The sequence below is a fragment of the Parambassis ranga genome, chromosome 24 (genome assembly GCF_900634625.1).
Source record: "Parambassis ranga chromosome 24, fParRan2.1, whole genome shotgun sequence".
NCBI lineage: Eukaryota > Metazoa > Chordata > Actinopteri > Ambassidae > Parambassis > Parambassis ranga.
This window is the reverse complement of record NC_041043.1, coordinates 5,908,462-5,926,645: the sequence shown is the minus strand read 5'-3', so window position 1 is coordinate 5,926,645 and position 18,184 is coordinate 5,908,462. Positions and strand designations below refer to the sequence as shown.

General features: G+C 42.8%; 1 protein-coding gene across 1 annotated transcript in view; it reads left to right on the top strand.

The window, feature by feature from the left end:
- syne1a (spectrin repeat containing, nuclear envelope 1a) overlaps positions 1-18,184 on the top strand; it is a 75,553-nt gene that overhangs the window by 28,161 nt on the left and 29,208 nt on the right. Inside the window, exons 36-58 of the mRNA XM_028397898.1 lie at positions 993-1,139; positions 1,297-1,422; positions 1,549-1,725; positions 1,863-2,128; positions 2,242-2,398; positions 2,485-2,883; positions 3,015-4,619; positions 5,134-5,471; positions 5,565-5,709; positions 5,858-6,076; positions 7,495-7,784; positions 7,885-8,050; positions 8,174-8,329; positions 9,252-9,404; positions 9,936-10,118; positions 10,227-10,364; positions 10,632-10,817; positions 11,467-11,589; positions 11,679-11,861; positions 12,480-12,623; positions 14,605-14,835; positions 16,930-17,070; positions 18,012-18,125. Coding sequence (XP_028253699.1) covers positions 993-1,139; positions 1,297-1,422; positions 1,549-1,725; positions 1,863-2,128; positions 2,242-2,398; positions 2,485-2,883; positions 3,015-4,619; positions 5,134-5,471; positions 5,565-5,709; positions 5,858-6,076; positions 7,495-7,784; positions 7,885-8,050; positions 8,174-8,329; positions 9,252-9,404; positions 9,936-10,118; positions 10,227-10,364; positions 10,632-10,817; positions 11,467-11,589; positions 11,679-11,861; positions 12,480-12,623; positions 14,605-14,835; positions 16,930-17,070; positions 18,012-18,125 — 5,787 coding nt within the window. The remainder of the gene's footprint in view (positions 1-992; positions 1,140-1,296; positions 1,423-1,548; positions 1,726-1,862; positions 2,129-2,241; positions 2,399-2,484; positions 2,884-3,014; positions 4,620-5,133; positions 5,472-5,564; positions 5,710-5,857; positions 6,077-7,494; positions 7,785-7,884; positions 8,051-8,173; positions 8,330-9,251; positions 9,405-9,935; positions 10,119-10,226; positions 10,365-10,631; positions 10,818-11,466; positions 11,590-11,678; positions 11,862-12,479; positions 12,624-14,604; positions 14,836-16,929; positions 17,071-18,011; positions 18,126-18,184) is intronic.

Here is an 18,184-nt window from a genome sequence, read left to right as displayed (position 1 = left end):
TTGCTTGAATTAGTGAAATGGTTATTAAGTATTTATAATGTAAGTCATAAAAAGCATGTACTTTGCATATTTATCCATGGTCGTGCATGTGGCTACACATGCAGGCACATGGACTACACATCAAGGCTGTTTATATTACAACAGCCTAGGCATCCACTTAATCTTAACCTGTTCTGACACTGAATCCAGTCTCTTAAGACGACACTGCCAGTGTAGAGGGCACAACCAATTAGGGCTGCCAAACTGGAGCCCAACAGCAGCCGTACTCAGACAGACCCCACCAGCCAAAATCACTAACTCAATCTCCCCGTATTAATCTCCGCATATCCCCTGTCAACTCTACGTTTTCATGGTTGGGCCAAAAAATGGTCACACGCCACTATTCAGTAGATCTGGCGAGCTCTGTAATCCAGCCCCACTCTGTCATTTTGGCAACTTCTACTCTGTCATCATAGCACACCTCCCAAGATACCACCTCCACAACCACCACTTCTGGCATTGTGTGATCCAGCCACACTTTACCACTACACTGCTGGCTTCTCTACAACTGCGCCTTCAGTGTTACGACGACTGCCAACTGTGTCCCAGCGCAACGCAGCTCTAATATCCTGCCTGCCATTTGCCACCATGCCAGCCTCAGAGCTTTTGCCAAATGCACTGGGCTGTATGCCAGTGCCCCCCCCCCATTACTCCTTTTTTCAGGCTTTCATATTAACACTGTCAATCAGACCTTGGTGTTTTGCTCTCCCCTGGAGGGCATGGACTCCACATTCAACACCTGTTAAATACAAGACTGCATAACTGCCTACTTGGTCAGGTTTTATTATTTATTTATTAATTAATTTATACGACTTTCTTTCCTGTCATTGTTTGCCTTCAAAGCTATGCATTTATTGTTTATTTTACTCAGTATGTAATCTTTTCTGCTGCTTTTGATTTTTTTTCTGAATATTAAGCATCTACATTTTTTTTTTACATTTCTCTTTCTGCAGGTGTATCAGAGTCTAGACCATGAGTTACAGAGACATGTGAGTCTACAAGACACACTGCAGCAGTGCAAGGTGTGGCTGGGCACTGTTTCAGAAGAACCGGAGCCTCCTACAAATCCTTCTCTCAGCCTGGAGGAAGCCCTACACCAGGTCAGTAAGACTGTACCTGCTCCTTTCAAAAAGAGTCAGTTTACATGATTTTATGTTTTGTTTTGTTTAGTTTTTTTTTTTACATGGGGGGCCAAATTGTGTGTTGATAAAGCGTAATTGTTGGTCAGAAAAGCATCAAATGTCTGTTAATAAATAGGTGAAGCAGGAGCGAGCTCTCCAGGAACAGGCCAGCACATACCTCCAGCTTGTATGCTCAGCATGTGACTTGACAGAGCCGAAGGTCAGGGAGACTGCAGCGGCTATCCAGCATGTCAAACTGCAGGTCAGTTCATGGTCTCAGTGTCCATATTTTGCAGCTGTAAGTATTTTGTTCTTCAAGCGACCAAATGCCTTTTCAAGCGACCAAATGCCTTATCAAGAATTGTTTTTTTGTGCCTATTACATGTAGATTGAGGAGCGTATGATGATTTGTGAAGAGGTAGCAGACAGTTGGAGGGACTTTGACGAGCAGAAGGCAGATCTGGATACTCAGCTGAGAGAGACAGAGCAGCAACTTCAGAACCTCACCAGGAGACCTGCAGAACTTGAGCCCAAAATTGCACAGAACCAACTGGACAAGGCACAGGTCTGTATTACAAAATGGCTTTTCATAAATTAAAAAAATATATTATTTATGTGTATATGGTTTGTATATGTTAGTTGACTGTTCTTGCAAAAATATATCACTAATCAAAGAAACTGCTGTGTGTTATCTTTATGCAGGAGTTCCTCCAACAGATTAGGGAAAGACAATCTGAGGTAACACGTTTGAATGAAGCCATCAGCAGGCTGACGGATGGACAGGTCTGTCCTGTCCTGGAGGAGATAAGGAGACTGAAAAGAGGATGGATGGACTTGGGCCAGCGGGCTGAAGAGCTGGAGGCCCAGAGAGGGGAGGACATGCAACGAAGTGGAGAGTACCAGGAGAGTGTAGTTGCTGTAGAGGAACTGTTCCACCAAGTATCCAGGGAATGGGACTACCTCGCCAGGTATTCTTTAGGTTTTTAAATGTGCAATGCATTGATTGTTTTCTTTACACATTTATTACTACTGTTTTACTGTTCTGACCAGATGTCAATCCATGCATGTTTCTACTTGACAGGGCTGACACAGAGAGTACAAGTGAGCATCTGGAGGCCCTGAGAAAGCTTGCCAGCGACTTAGAGGAGCAGAGAGAAACTCTGGAAGACCTGAGGGACCAGAGACAAGCCATCCTGCCTCGACTTAGCCTTCTAGACAAGGAACTGGTCAAACAACAGGTATGCTGAGATGGTCAGAAACTAAAAGTAATGATGATGATGTATTTGCTAAAGATTTTTCAGTGATACTGTTTTGCATTTACCAGGTGGGTCACCTTGAGCAGCGCTGGGCTCAGCTCGAAACTCTAATTCAGCAGAAGATCCATGATTCCGCTCAGACACTTGAAGATCTTGCCCGAGTGGAAGCCCAGCTAAGAGATGCCAGAGAGTGGGTGGAAGAACAGCGGCCTGCACTCACCTCTGCACTCAAAACCAGTCCACCCCCCGATCTGGCCCAGAGTTTCCTGTTTGACCATCTGAGCATTTGTGTAGAACTGGAGGCCCGTCAGCAGCTGCTTGGTCAGGCGGTGAGTGAAGCACAGGCTGTGGCTTCCAGGCTGGGGTTGAGTGAGAAGAGGTGCCTACAGGAGCTTGTTGAACAAGCCCAGACTGAGGTCGATGCTCTGGGGGCTCGGGTTGCCCAAAGGAGGAAATACCTCAGTAAGGTAAACAACTGGACTTTTGAATTTAAGTTTTAATTATGTCCATAAGGAGTCTAATTCCCTCTGATCTGCCTACTCAAACCAGACAGTCCAAGAAATGTAATAATTTATAATATTTAATGCTTGCTCTCCAGGCTTTCACAGAGAGAACACAGTTCCTGCAAGGCTTGGGGAGAGCACTGTCCTGGGTACAACAGCAAGAGAGGAAGGCCTTTCTAGATGACCACATAGCACTCCTTCCTGATCACCTGGCCAAACAGGTTGCTGCGTGTCGAGGAGTTCAGAGCAGCTTACGAGCTTACCAGAGGGAGCTGGCTTCTCTCTGGGTTCAAGGGCGAGAGCTGGAGAGAGATGCAACTGACAAAGAGAGAGCAGAAACCCTGGCAAGACTTGAGGAACTGCAGATGGCCTTTGAAACGGCCCTTCAGAGGGCCACCCAGCGTCTGACAACCTTAGAGAAAGCCTTAACCTCCAGGAAGTACTTCCAAGTTGATCTGGACAAGACTTGCCATTGGCTGAGGCGAGCAGATGCCATAACCTTTCCTGAAATCAATTTAAGCAGTGTTGATGATAGCTTGGAATTGCAAACACAACTGTTAAACTTTCAAAATGTTCTAGAACAAGCCTCTGAGTATGAGAACCTCCTTCTTATTGTCCAAAGAATAGGCCAGGAGATACTTCCTACTCTGAATGAGATTGACCATTGCTACCTGGACGAGCGCCTCAATGCTCTGCCTCAGCAGTACAATGCCATCCTTGCTCTAGCCAAAGAGAAGAAAGACAGAGTCCAACAGATCGTTTTAGAGAGAAAGGAGTTTAGCACTTTCTTTGATATTACTCATAATGCACTGGAGGAGCTTCAGGAGCAGCTCGACAATCTGGAGAAACAGACTATCAGTATTAGAGAGGAGGAAGTTGCAACTTTAATTAAAAAACACAGGAATATAAATGAAAGTTTAGTCCATATAAGCCCTGCTGTTAGAGAACTTCATGGTAAAAATGAGGGGTTCCTTAGCAGGGGTCAGCAATATAGAGCTGAGGAGACCCAGCAGCTGGTCAGTCTCTACAAGACACTGAAAAGGAGAAATGATCAGAAGATAAAACACTTAAATGATGACTTGAAAATAATAGTTGAACACAACAGAATGTTATCTAAGACAGATTCAGAGTTAAGGTCAGTAAAGGAGAAGCTGGTCAGACTAAAATCTGACAAAAAAGTAAGTGCCATAGATAAAATCCTGTGTCTTTATTCACTGCTAGAAGGTTTGGATGTAGCGAGTTCTCAGGCTGAAGAATATAACCGGCAGATAAAAAGCCTCTGCCTCAAGTTTGATGCCACTGACTTCAAGGAAACCACCCTGCAGCTTGGGTTGTTGCAGTCTTTACAACATGATGTTAAAAGTTTTGTTGAAGAAAGTGAAACGAGCATGACAAAGAAAGACGATTTCACAAGAGAGGGAGAGAAACTGTTGGACTGGTTGAGGACAGTTAAGGACAAATTGAAGGGCCCTTTGACTTTTACAGAAGTCAGAACTGAGAGGATACAAGAGGAGATGCGGAAACTGAAAAACATGGAAGAGGAAGTCAAAAGTGGGCTGAGGGTGTTGGATGTCTTGGGTATGAGAGAAAAGCACAAGTATGAAAGTAGGAAGGAAAACGTCCCTGTGCACATCGAAGAGAAACTGCAAGAACTGGTGAAGCTGGGAGCTGAAGTTCAACATGAAGTTGGTGCTAAACAGGTGATTATATAGATGTTATCCTTTATATATTTAGAATTTATAATTTATGTTTGGCCAGCTATTACATTTATTGGATATAAATCTAGAAATTAGTCTTCACTTTCAGCTTATCATGAATCAGATCCATCATTCATGGTCAGTCTCCTGTTTCAAAGTATTATCAATATTAATAACCTTTGGGGAGTCGAAGCATTAAAAATACAGTTCTTGATATACTGTGAAAGTTTTAGTTTTAATGTATTATTAATGTATAACAATTTAAAGTGTTTAAATATCACATCCCTATTATGTTAAATAATAGGGTGCTTTCCGAAGCTTTGAAAAGACCTTTGATCTTTCAGTATTCCCAAATCATATATTTAACATGATTTAAATCATGTTATTGTTAAACTCACATCAGCTGACATATAGTACCGTTTGCAGACAGGATGATGCTTGTTGACATTTATGCAGAGAAATTCATGCAGTTAGATAAAAAAATGAATCTAATTAATTTTCTTTCTGCATATTCTAGCTGGCTGTAGATCAAGCTCTTTCCTTGGTCCAGAGGCACCACTTAACTCTGCAGTTTGTGCAGAAATGGCTGGACTCTTCTGCGGCTCTGCTTCAGAGGGCCGGCTCAGGGGTGGAGCTTGAGAACCAGGCAGATTGTACGCAGGACCTGGACGTAATTTCAGTCCAAGAAAAAAGCTCTGCAGCTGGTTTAGCGGAGCTGCGTACCTTGGATCCCCTGCTGGTGAATTTTGTGGAGGCAGGAGGGATGAGTGGGCTCAGAGAAAAAGTTCATGCAATGCAGCTGAGAAGCGCAGACATCAAACAGCAACTGGATGCTTACAGAGAAGTCCTAGAGAGGTGTGTGTTGTGTCTGTATTTCAACTGTATGTGAAGCCAAGTTGTGTGCTTTTTATATACAGCACTTAACTTTTTGTATTCTACAATTCTCAGATGTGGTGTTCTATGGAGTTCTTTCCAACATGAGAAAGAAATTCTGGTTGAACAGATGAATAATTTAGAGAAAAAGATGGCTATGTTCACTACAGCTAAAGCCGCCAGTGTCCACGAGGCAGAGGACAAGTGTCAAAGATATCAGGTGAGACAGAAACAGACGGAAAGGTCAGACGTATAGAAATCATTAACACTGAAAAGACTCACATGTCTGAGGAGTAACTTTTAGTGGAAAGTTTCACTTGGTATAAATGTTTTCATTAAGGGGCTCTTGTGTTATTGTTTGTCTGCAGCCTCTGATGGCTCAGGTTGACTTGCTGGAGTTGCCTCTGAACGCTTTAAAGGAGAGTGCAACAGAGCTGGAGCAAATCATCTCTGAATCCAGCAAAGCCGTCACCAGTCATGCTGTGTCGTCTCTATGGCAACGATGGACACGGCTCCGCAGTGTGGCCCAAGCCCAGGAGAGGGCATTGGAGGACACAGCGAGGGAGTGGAGGAACTTCAATGAGAAGGCAAGGGAAATAATCACAGAACCTGATACTGTGTGTATGCATTTCAGATATTGTGTACACATAAATTAGGCTCATCTTCTTTCATTGGCTAAAATTGAGTCAATCATTACATTACCCTCATACATATTGCAAACCATGTAAAGCAAACACCAGTGTGCCTGCAGTCATCCTACTAAACTTTCAGCAAAGCTGTATCTAAGAGACCCCGCAGTTAAGTAACACACAAGTCTACTAAACTGTTGTTGCGTCTGCAAATTTGGACATAGCAACAAGTGAATACCAGTTGCTGTGCTGTGATGTAACTCCAGGCTTCAAGCCAGTGGCTTTCTCCTGCCAAAACACTGTGTCATGAAGCATTTTCCCGCCTTTTGACCTAATTTGAGTCTGTTGGCTCCCAAGAATACTCACAGAACACTGTTCCTAAAAAGGAAATGAAGTCAGACTAAGGAACAGTTACACCCTTTGTTCAGCTTTACATGATGTCATCCTCTGCAGTTTGGCCTGTGTTCATTCTTTGTGTATAAAACCTTACTATTTAGCTAAATATGCTCAATTCTTGGATTTTCCATGACTCTTAATCATGAGTGTAAAGCTGGATCCATACTCCGCGAGACAAAGACATTTTTCCCCCTGCAGACGTTACGCCCACAAAATGACGTCATTTTTTGTCTCTGACCGCCCGCTGATCCGCACTCCTGTGCACAGGGTCACCGGTTACCGGTTTTGCATGATGAGCAATAAAAGAAAGAAAGAAAGGCAAGTAAGGGTGATTTGTCACCAATAACTCCAGACAGCCATTCACACATACCAGATGGTGACTGTTATTACCATTCCATATACTCCTACATACCCGGGCATAATAGGCTCGTTAACAATGTCTGTATATCTTTGCTATTGTTACTTTTAATGTCGCATCTTCACAGCTCATCACCGGACAGTTTGAAGTATCGCAGGCATATTGGAACACAGTAGATGTGCAAATGTGGTCATAAAGGCACAAACACTGAATCTTTGCTATTGTTACTTTTAATGTCGCATTTTCACAACTCATCGCCGGACATCTCACGCTGTTGCAGGCACCCTCTCTGTATAATGCCCTCTTGCCATGGCACAAGTCCTTGTGGTGTGTTAAAAAACTCAGCAAAGTCTTTCCTTATAGTTTAGTGGGCGGGCCGTATGAGGAGTTCTGCAAAAACGCGTCTCGCGGAGTATGGTACCTCAGTGCGGAAAAGACCTTTTTTTTGTATCTCTTACCACCCGTGGAGTGCGTTCTCCGCTCTTTGTCTCGCGGAGTATGAAACAGCCTTAAGCAAATCCTAATCTTAATCTCTCACAAAAGAATGGAGTGTGTTATCAGTTAAATCTGAAAATTTACCATAAATCTGCATCAGCTGAATCTTTGTTTGTCTGGCTCCTAGATGCAGAAGGTGCACTCGGTGTCCAAAGACCTCCACAGTCGCATCCCTGACAGCACAGTTGAGAAAGCAGCCACCAGGGCGGCACTTCAGAGTCTTTTGGAGTACCATGATTCCTTCAGCCTGGAGGTGGAGAGAGAGCAATCAATACTAGCCCTGCTGGGGCAGCAAACACGCATCCTTCGAGGAGAGGACGATAAAGAGGATGAGGGCATAGAGAAAAAGACACAAAACGGACATGAGGACACAAAGTGCCTACATGAGATCAGAAGCATGCAGGACCAATATGACAGGTGACTGAGGAGATCCTAAGTGAAAAATAAAATCTTGTTTACGGTGAGCCATTTTCTCTTTGTTTTATTTAGTTTGACCTTTTTTCTATGTCTTGTTTAGCCTTGTGTTGCAGGTACGGGCCAGCAGGGCTCAGGTCAATCAGGAGTTAAGGGAGAGAGAGGAGGTTGAGAAAGAGCTTGGTTTAGTGAAAGGCTGGATCCAAGACACTCGCGGCTTATTGCTGAGTCCCACTGCAGACCTGGACTCACTGCTGCAGGAGCTGGAGGTAGGCCCCTATATGTGCACCTACAGATTACCAAATGCTCTTGTCAGCTAGTTACAACCCTCTGGCTTCTATGATGGCCTTACTTGCTTGTTTGGACTTGTTGTCATGTTGTTTGCATTGCAGACTGCACATGGTGAGGTCATCAGCAGGCGTCAGAGCGTGGAGCGTATGACAGAGCTGCAGCAGTCCAAGTACCAGGACCTCCAAGCTGGACTGCCCTCCGAGCTTAGCATGCAGCTAGCCGAGGTGACTCTGGCTCTGGGCTCTGCTGAAGATCAGGTGACCATTTTTTTTAAATATTATGTTTATTCATTTTTCTGTTTTTTCCATTTAACAAAATCTGCCAGGCACTAAAACAAAACATGCAACTGACAGTGTACAATATAACTAAATATAACAAAATAAAATATGGTTAATAATTGCATCCCAGGAAACATTTTGTTTGATATGTGGCTATAATATGTTTGGTGTAGGAATATAGTATCAGCCTTATAATGACTTTAGATGTATAAAAACCTTACCATGTTTGATGGGGTGACCCAAACCATTATCATTCCATGAGACCAAGGACAAGGTGTCAACAGATTGGTGGTATTGATAAGTGAGAAAAAGTATCAAACAAAGTTCAGTTCTAAACAAAAAGTAGATATTGATATTGTCTGACAGTGAAGAACATACAGTAAAAGGAAAACACTCACATAGAACCTGAGTGTGATTCATCCTCACCCATTGATTCCCCAAACAAAGCTGAGCCACCTTCATTCACACCTGGGGCTGCAGAAAAGGAAAATAAAGTTAAAATTAAACTTCCGTGAAGCTCCACCGTTTCTCTGTTACCTCTACGGCGAAGCCCGGGGAAATGAAGATCCGTTGTTTGCTCCATTAGCGCCTGCTGGTCGACCATGACACTTTGGTCCCTTGTCTGTGCTTGGTTTAGCTAGTAGCTAGCTGTCATCCCTTTCCCCTTATGTTGCTGATTGATTTAACGGGACAAACAAACGGTGCTTGTTTTAGGACATGAATGGATTCATAAATACTGGCCGAAGTTATTTTTTTTTTGTGAATGTGGTCGTGCCATGAGCAGCTTTTGTTGATATTTTACAGTTAATTAAATGTGTGTTTTTAGGTTATTGTTTGTCTTCTTTGCCACTATCAGTAACAGAATATTAATATTCCAGTGTATTTCTGCCATCTACTTTAGGTGCAGGCAAGAGAAAGGGAGGTGCAACAGACAAGAGATGTTAAGGAAGACTTCAGCTCCAGACTTCAGGACATCGAGGCAAAGCTAAAGACCATTGCTCTGAAATTAGAAGAAAAGGCTGCCGACCTGGAGAAGGCCAAAGAAGAGACCCAAGTAATCAAACAGACAGATTGACTAATTAGCAAGCAATTAACCTCTGTTAAATTGGCTATTCATTTTGCAGATGTTGAGGTTAATGAGTGTGTGTGAAAGCTGGAATGGTATGACTTGAATTCGGCCTTCCAACATTGACCCACTTTTGAGAGGTCTATCTCAGATGGGAGTTTGTGCCCCATGCCTCCTGTTCTTCTTCATGTCCCCCCAACATTTTTTTTTCTTCCCTTACCAGTCTGCCCATCTGTAGACCCGAAAGGCCTGCAGGTAAGGTGCAGTTAAAGGAGTAGCATGCCATTCTGGATACATACCACATGTGTAGACTAATTAATCACTGCTCCGGGCCAAGAAGTTGTCCAAATGCCTCTTATAAAGAAGCAACTTGTCATCTATACACTGTGGTCAGATTTTAATTAACTACTGCTATAAGAGAAAGCTGATTCTTATACAAATACACTCTAAATTTGACTGTTTATAACCACCTGGGATTAGAAGTTCACCGTTTACTGTGCTCTGTGCTTGCTTATCTAGGCTCTCTGTGAAGAGTGTGAGTCATGTGGCTGCTCTCTGGCAGAGTTAGGAGTAGCTGTGCAGGAGTTTGGGGAGCAGAACCCTCTACTGTGCAAGCAGCTGGGTGATGCTGTGGCTAAACTGACAGAGGTGCAGCGTCACACCACGCAGCAGGCACAGGACAGGGTCAGCAGACTGAAGAAGGTGAGATGCACATTCAGATATTTCTTCCATTAATAAATAACATTGATTGATATGGAGATTTGTTAAGGTTTGTTGTATTACTCAATTTCCTTATTAACTGTTGAGCAGGCAGAAAGGAAGGTGGAGGAATATCAGGGCATGAAGGCATTCATTTTGGGCTGGACAGAAAAAGCTGAGGCTCTGGTCACCAGTAATATCATCTGGAGCTCTGCATCCCAGCTGCAGGAGCAAATTCGAGCACATCAGGTAAGACTTAATGAGTCTCACAGGAGGCAGTGCAAATAGCATAAGAAGTCTGTTGTTTTGAGTGAAATTTTTACAAAAATAAATACTTCACTTTCCACCATTAACCTACTGAATCTACAAATACCCCACTAATTATATTCACACATGTTTAACTTCCAGTGAGATGTCATACCATTCACTGTACTGGCCGACCTTAATTAGTATAATTGCAAGGGAAGAGGCTCCTTTCTGTGGCTTGTAATTTACAGTGTGTTCCTTTGGTGACAGGCATTACTGCGGGAGTGTCGGGGTCTCCATGGTGACTTGGAGGCCATGGGGGAGAGGGAGGGGCAGCTAGCGGACGTGTTGCAGACGGAAGGGTGGAGCCAGCAGGTGAAACACCTCAGTCGACGCACAGAAGAGCTGCAGCAAACTGCCAAGACTCGCCTCCAGAGTCTGCAGGATGCCGCAAAGGTACCGTAAATTGCACTATTGCAAAATATTAGAGAAATCAGTGGTTGTCAGCCTGTTTGTTTAGACTACTGTGAACAAATTTTTTATTTTTTTTTTCGTTTTTATTACTGATGAGGTGAAGAATAAGACTTTGTGACTTTATAAATCCAAACATTATTGAGAGGTGCATATGGCTTCAGAGTCAAAACACAACAGTGCCACAGTCCAACAGTGCCCCCTGATGGTTATTCTGGTTACATTACAGCATCATAATGAAATGCGCTGTCATAGCTTGTGTTGCAATAATCTGTCACACTAATCTGTTTGCCACACAGCTGGTACCCAAAAGACAATCTGTTGCTGATTGTTGATAATAACATTCTGCATTGGAAATCTGTTTACAATTCCTCATGTGAGTTTGATTTTTCTTTGCCCAGACTGCAGAGCACAACTTTAATTTGCAGTGACGTGAAATTTAGTTTTCTTACCATGAAATGCATCTGGGTAGAATTTGCAAATGAGTAGTTTTCAAACAGATGCACGTCTGTCTAATCAAGCTCAATCTGATTGGTTAAAATACATTTTAAACAGATTTTTCAGTTTATGTAAATACTTCTATACTGCAATTTATAGTTTTGTAACCCTTTTCTCATGCCATGTCTCTTCTCAGGATATGCTGCGTCTTGAGGCAGAGGTTAAGAGTCTCCATGCTGCTGTAGACCAGATCCAAGTTACACTTGCTTCCCCTGACCTCAACAAGCTCAGTCTCAGAGAACAGCTCACACAGAGACAGGTAAATATAGCCGGTACACAGTCTTGCTTCATTACACACCTAGCATCTCTCTTTTTTTTACTTATATATCCTCTTTGTGCTTCTATCAGCGTCTGCTGGTTGAAATGGAGAGCTTTAAGCAGCAGGTGGCTGCGGTACAGCAGTGTCAGAGCGCCCTTCGCTTACCAGAGGAGGTGGTGGCCAGTCTGCCTATCTGCCGTACAGCTCAGAGTCTGCAGCAAGAAGCCAGCCAACTGCAGCACACCACCATCCAGCAATGCAACATCCTGCAGGTAGAGGGCAGTCTTGGTATTGTAAATGCTGATGATCATCTGTTATTTATAAAATCCAAATTTTATAATTATATATACAAATAAACAGTGTACTTGTACCATCCAGTTTAAAAAAAGATATAGTGTTAATACAAGATAGTTTGAGTCAAGCCTTATATCGTTTACATTATGAAGTTTGTCACCTGCTGGGGTGGATGGTTGAAATTTTGCTCCGAACTGTCTCAGCATGCCTTCTTTGGAATGTCAGTGTTTTCTTTTGGCCCTCGTTTTGCAGTGAAGATTAGCCTTCAAAGCAGCTGGCATCCAAGGACTATGTTGAGGACAAACATCTAAATTAACCCACATTTTTACCAAACACATTGTCGCTGCCTGCCTGTATATACTGAGTATGATACATATACATATTTGAAAATCCAGGGTGTTTCTCCATATAAATAAATACCACACAATAATTTGCATATGGACACACAGACGGATATACTTTACACATAGGACTCAACATGATAGTAGAATTTGTGGAGTGATCCCTGAGTCTGGAGAGGTAAGAGAAAAGAAGATCCTTTCCCTTTAGGGATCAATAATGTCACATTTTATGATGTCCTGTTTCCTCTTTGGCAGGAGGCTGTGGTGCAGTATGAGCAGTATGAACTGGAAGTGAAGAACCTCCAGAGATTAATAGAAGAAGCTCACCACATCATTCAGGACCGACCCGTTTCCACCAATAACATACAGGAACTTCAGGCTCAGATACACCACCATGAGGTACGACTGAACACACATGCTTCCCTTCAATCTTCCTACTGAAATAGGAAAAGGATTTGGAAACATGTTTAGATGGATTCACACACAAAAGCAAGTGTGAGGTTAGGCAATAAGTGTTTAACTGTTCTTCAATGGCTAACTTGTAAATCAATGACCTTGAGTTGTGCACAGGCTCTGTCATGTTGGAACATGAAGGGCTATCCACAAACTATTGCATTAATGTCCATCAATTCATTAGCTACACTAACTGCTTAACACAATTTCATGAGAAAATGACTGTTGAGGTAAAGGAACAGAGGAAACATGCAAACTCCCCACAGAAAGGCCCAAGTCTAAAAATATAATTCTGTACTGTCAAATGAAGGTTCCCCTTTATGAAAGCACTGTAATTCAGAACCATAGAAACATACTAGTGCCCTGTTCCTGTTTAAACTGTATACAAGTGTCATGTTTCCAAAAAAACATGTATATATATTGTTAATGTTATTATAAATAATAATCTTAGTCTTTTAGTGTCCCTGCAATAATATCACTCTCTGTTGAACTCAGAAGTCAGTGTGTTGACACTTAAGAAATTAATGTGCTTGTGCTTTTTAAATCAGAGTCATAATGTATTTCCTGTAGTACGTTACAGTATAGAACAGTCAAAAACGGAGAAGCTGTGACAGCAGGAAATACACTCTGTCTCTTAGTGAGTAAGGTAAAGCAGGGTTCTAAGCAACTCTTTTGACTGAGTCATTCAGTAATTTTGGTGACTGAAGGTGTTGTTTTTTTCTATATATGAAAATAATGTCCACTTTATATGTATTTTTCCATCAAAGTAACTAAATCCTGTTTTGACACTGACATTGAGAACATGTTACTGTGCTGCTACAGTCCCTACTCACACACATTCCTCCTTAATCCAGAGGGCCATGTAAATCTAATCTGCACAGATAGATGACATAGTTAGATGGCCTTCTCCTGAGCTATTCAAGCTATGTGTCTGGTTTCTGTTGCAGTTTCACTTGCTGTGTAGTGTATTTGAGGCAAAGACCTGCACAAAAACAGGTCAAATTTTATTTGACTTTTCCTGCATGGGTCTGGCAGATGTTGTCTCTATCTATATTTATATTTTCAAAACATGTGAACTCTTTCATGATTTGAAGATATTTTCTTGATGCTGCAATAGCTTGGTATCAAGTCAGTGGCCATGGCAGTGTTGTGTTGAAGTGTGATCTCTAAGCTGAACAGATAGCTGCAATTCCACTGGCCCAGTTAGTCACATGACCTGATTATCAGTGCATTGACCATCTGTGGGACAGAGGGAGTAGATAGGGGAGGAGTATTGAGGGAGGAGGAGTTGGACCTAGCCTGCCGGCAGGCAGCAGGGCTGTAATTTGACACCATCTCTGTCATTCTTCTTCTATAAGCACTCCCTCTTTCCATAAGGCTCTCTTTTGTGAAAGGAATCTGCCCCTAGGATTGGTGGAGAAGGGAAGTGACAAACAGAGGAGGGGGGATGCAGGGCAGTGAGATCACTTCCTGTTTTTTGCTGCCGTTTGTGTATGTGTACAAGAGGGAGTGTCTGAGGGATTTTGAACTATTTCTGCAAGGGTCTCAGTCGCAACCAAACATCCTGTCTGTTGGCTTCACCGCTGATCTGAGTCACCCGCCTCTGTGCTGCTCTGATTGGCTCAGAGATACAGAAGAGAGAGACACAGAGAGGGGGAAAAAAGAGAGAGTGAGGCAGTGCTATTCTCTGTCTACACTTACAACACTGTGAAGCCAAAAGCAAGAGACCGGGGAAAGAAGAAAATGCGTCTGCTCCACTTACTCCCCTCATACCGGCACCACATTCAACGTTGAACCAACGCAGCCACCCCCTTTTCTCTGGATTGTGTTTAACCAGGAACTATTGATCTTTAACTGCGGACTGAACCATACTTTCCTGGTCTTGGGGGTGGTGGTGTTTTCTGATTCTTGGGGGATGTTTTGACAGGAGTTAGCCCAGAAGATCCGTGGCTACCAGGAGCAGATCGCCTCGCTCCACTCCAAGTGCAAGATGCTGACTGTGAAGGCCAAACACGCCACTATGCTGCTGACCGTCAGTGAAGTGGAGGGCCTCTCAGATGGCATGGAGGAACTGAGTGATGAGGAGCTGCCCAGTGGTATGGCAAACACCACAGCAGCTACCACCAAGCAGCTTCCAACACACCCCTCTGTCGTCATGGTGAGTGGCAAAGCCTTTTTTTTGGATATACACAATCACACAGACTTCCACACGTACACGCTACATGTGCCTGTATATGTTTGTGTGTGTTTGCATGAGTTGTCTAACTTTCACCGTTCTGTATTTCTCTCACTCGTTCTCAAACTGTGATACAGTGGATCACACCAGATGTTAAAAGATCATTCTGTTTCAGTATACGGTAATTAGCTATCATCAAGTAAGAAACCAGATGAGATGTCTTAAGTTCAGAGACATTTTTAACAGGATGAAAATCCATGAATAAAGCCTCACGTGTCCCTGGTCAGTTGTCCATGACTGGTAAATATACAGAAGATACCAAAGGAATTCTGAAGATACAATTCATACTTTTTTATTAGTTTACTTCTTACAAAGACTTACATCAAAGGTAGGGTTGTTGCCTATTGCCATAGCTCCTCTGTGGATTCAGGCTGTTTCATCAGCCTCACTCTCTTCATGTTATCTCAGTCAGATCAGATAAAGTTAAGATCTGTGGGGGCAAGACCATTTGTAGCAAGACCAGTTCTCCTGTTGTACAATTACTTTAGGAAGTTCAGATGCCACCTTGATAGGATCATGTACTAGAAAAGTCATGATACTAAAGTCCCTCAATTTTTTTCACACAACTAAAAAGTTTGGAAGTTTTTTAGTCGGTATTATTTTCTTTATTTCTGCTTCTGCGTCATTTTTGTATTGCACTCAAAATACCATAACCCTTTTCTTTTTCATTCATCCTTTTCTCTCCTCCACTGTTGCTGTTTAAGCAGTCTCTTTTTGTGTAAAACCTTCTTTCTCACCTCCTTCACATCATATTAGCCTGAATCTGTCTGCCTACTATCACATTTCATTCTCAGCTGGATAATTTAATTTACGTTTTTCTCACTTACTGCCTTACTTTTCTCTCTGTGTCTCTCTGTCTCATCGGCTCTTCTCTTTCTGAATCAGATTTCTTTTCTTTTTGCTCTGCTGGTGTTGTTTGTGGTGTGTTTCGTCTCAGCAGGCAAAGGAAACAGGATATTACTGCATGTGTGCGTTTGTGTGTTTAAATGAATGGCTGATTTCTTACTGTCAGACATACTTAGTTCCCTCATTTTTCATGACTAGTGTTTTTTACCTTTCTGTGTCAGCTTCAGCAAATCTCACTATGTTTAGCCACAAACACTGGTTTGCTGAGGCTCTCTGTTTCGTCGCATTGCATCATAAAGCCCAGGAAAAAGTCCTCACTATATAACAACAATCTCCATTAGTAGACCGAGTCCTGCATTAACTGCCAAAAAGCAGCCCAGTTGGGCTTGGCTCACATTTCGCCTCTGCTTCTCTAGTGAAGCATGCAGGCACACTGACAACTGTGCTACTTCCAGGACAGCTGCTCCTGTAGTTTCTTAGTTTCTGTTGGCTGTGCTGTACTTTATCTTTCCTTTGTTTAAGTCTGGGTGGTTATAATACTGATAGTGTCCATTAGCTTTCACATGTGCATACTTGTATGAATACTTACAAGTATATAACTATAACTTATACTGAAGAGAAATACTCCTGCTAAAACTAAAATAGAAATATTTACAAAAAACACTGGTAATATGGTTCTGAATGCATAACTGTACGTGAGTGAGTGTGTGGTGTGAATAATCAATGTGTGTGTACTTTTTGCATATGTGATTATCATCTTCCTGGTTTGGGTCATTCCTTTACCCTGATGTATCCTGTAAAAATGTGGCTCAGTCATTGTCAGTGGAGTCTGGTGTCTGCACAAAGCAAGGCTGTTCTGAATTATGTCTCTCTAATGCTCTCCCAATGCAAAAACAGCAGAGTGTTTGATGTCAATTGCAGTAATATGATCAAGTCGGTGCTATTTGATTACTCACTGTCTAATTAATCAGCAATACCCGTGTGCTCACTGCAATCTGCCTAACCTGCACTCCCCATTAATTTTTATGCTCTCTTCTCCCTCTCGATTGTCCTCTGTCTGTCTCCTCACTCCTTTGATCGGCCTCTTTTCTGTTTTTTCCCCCTCCTTTTTCTTCCACCTGCTTCTTTGATGTGTGTACTTTTCATGGTGCGGTGTGTATGTGTGGTCAGATGACAGCCGGCCGCTGCCACACACTCCTCTCTCCTGTGACAGAGGAGTCAGGGGAGGAGGGCACCAACAGCGAGGTCTCCTCTCCCCCTGCCTGCCGCTCCCCCTCTCCAGGGGCTAGCGCTGATGCTCCTCTTAACCAGGTACTGCAAACCCCACCCTGGCAACCTCCATAGCCCTCCAGCACCACCTCACCTGCCCAGCTTCCATACTACCCCAACTCATTTTACATGTTACACCTCAAAATCCTCATAACAAATCACCACCTTAACCTGTGAATTGATGAGTCACCAAGTATTTAGACTTGAGATAAATGGTTGCACTATTTTGCGCTTCAGATCACAGTGTCTCAAAGATGCTTTTGTACCCAGTGACACTGATGGATACAGTTACTGCTGGTGTAGCACATAGTGCACATTCTTACCCTACTGCATTTCACTCAGATTTTAATAATGCTGAATGTGGCCATATTACTTGTTAAGGTGGATGTGTTGCACTCAACCCCTTCCCACTTTTTCTACACCTCCAAACAATGCTCGCCATCATGAATAGTAACTTGTCTGTTTGAAACAGCTGCAGATTTGCTTTGCAGTCCCTGCTTTTCCATTTTTATCAGTTTGCATCTTTACTTTGCTGAAGCAATTTGCTTTTTGCTCTAAGAACAATGTGTCATTTTCTAAAAAAATACTACATTTACAAGTTGTCTCATGGTCATTGAGCCTTAATGTTGAAAGAAGCCAATAAGGTCAAAGGTAGTTAGAAACTGTGAGAGTAAAACTCTAATCTAATAGGAACCTAACTAATCTAACTCACATGTGTTACGTAGTGCTCACTGGGACTACATTTTGACTTTGTATTGCCCTCTGTGTGGAAGTACTCAAGTGTGTGTGAGTCCCAGTGAAATGCGGTGTCCTGTGAATGTTTAATGAGAGGGCTGGAACAGATGGGAGTCAGTTTTAGTCCAGCTGCTTTACAGTATCACCTGTGGTCAGCACTATGTACAGCGTGGCAGTCGAAATGCATTGTTACTAGTATGTTTCACCCTGACACAATAATGAAACCCACACTCATGTCTTTGTCATAGGGTCGAACTACACTCAGCCGAGCGCCCCTCCAGGAACTCTACGACCCATCTATGGAAACCAGTGCTGCTAACCTTGATGACCTACAGAGATCCTGGGAGACACTCAAGAATGTGGTATGTCATCATCATCATCGATATGAATTTAAGTAAACAAACACTACATCAGTGTCAGC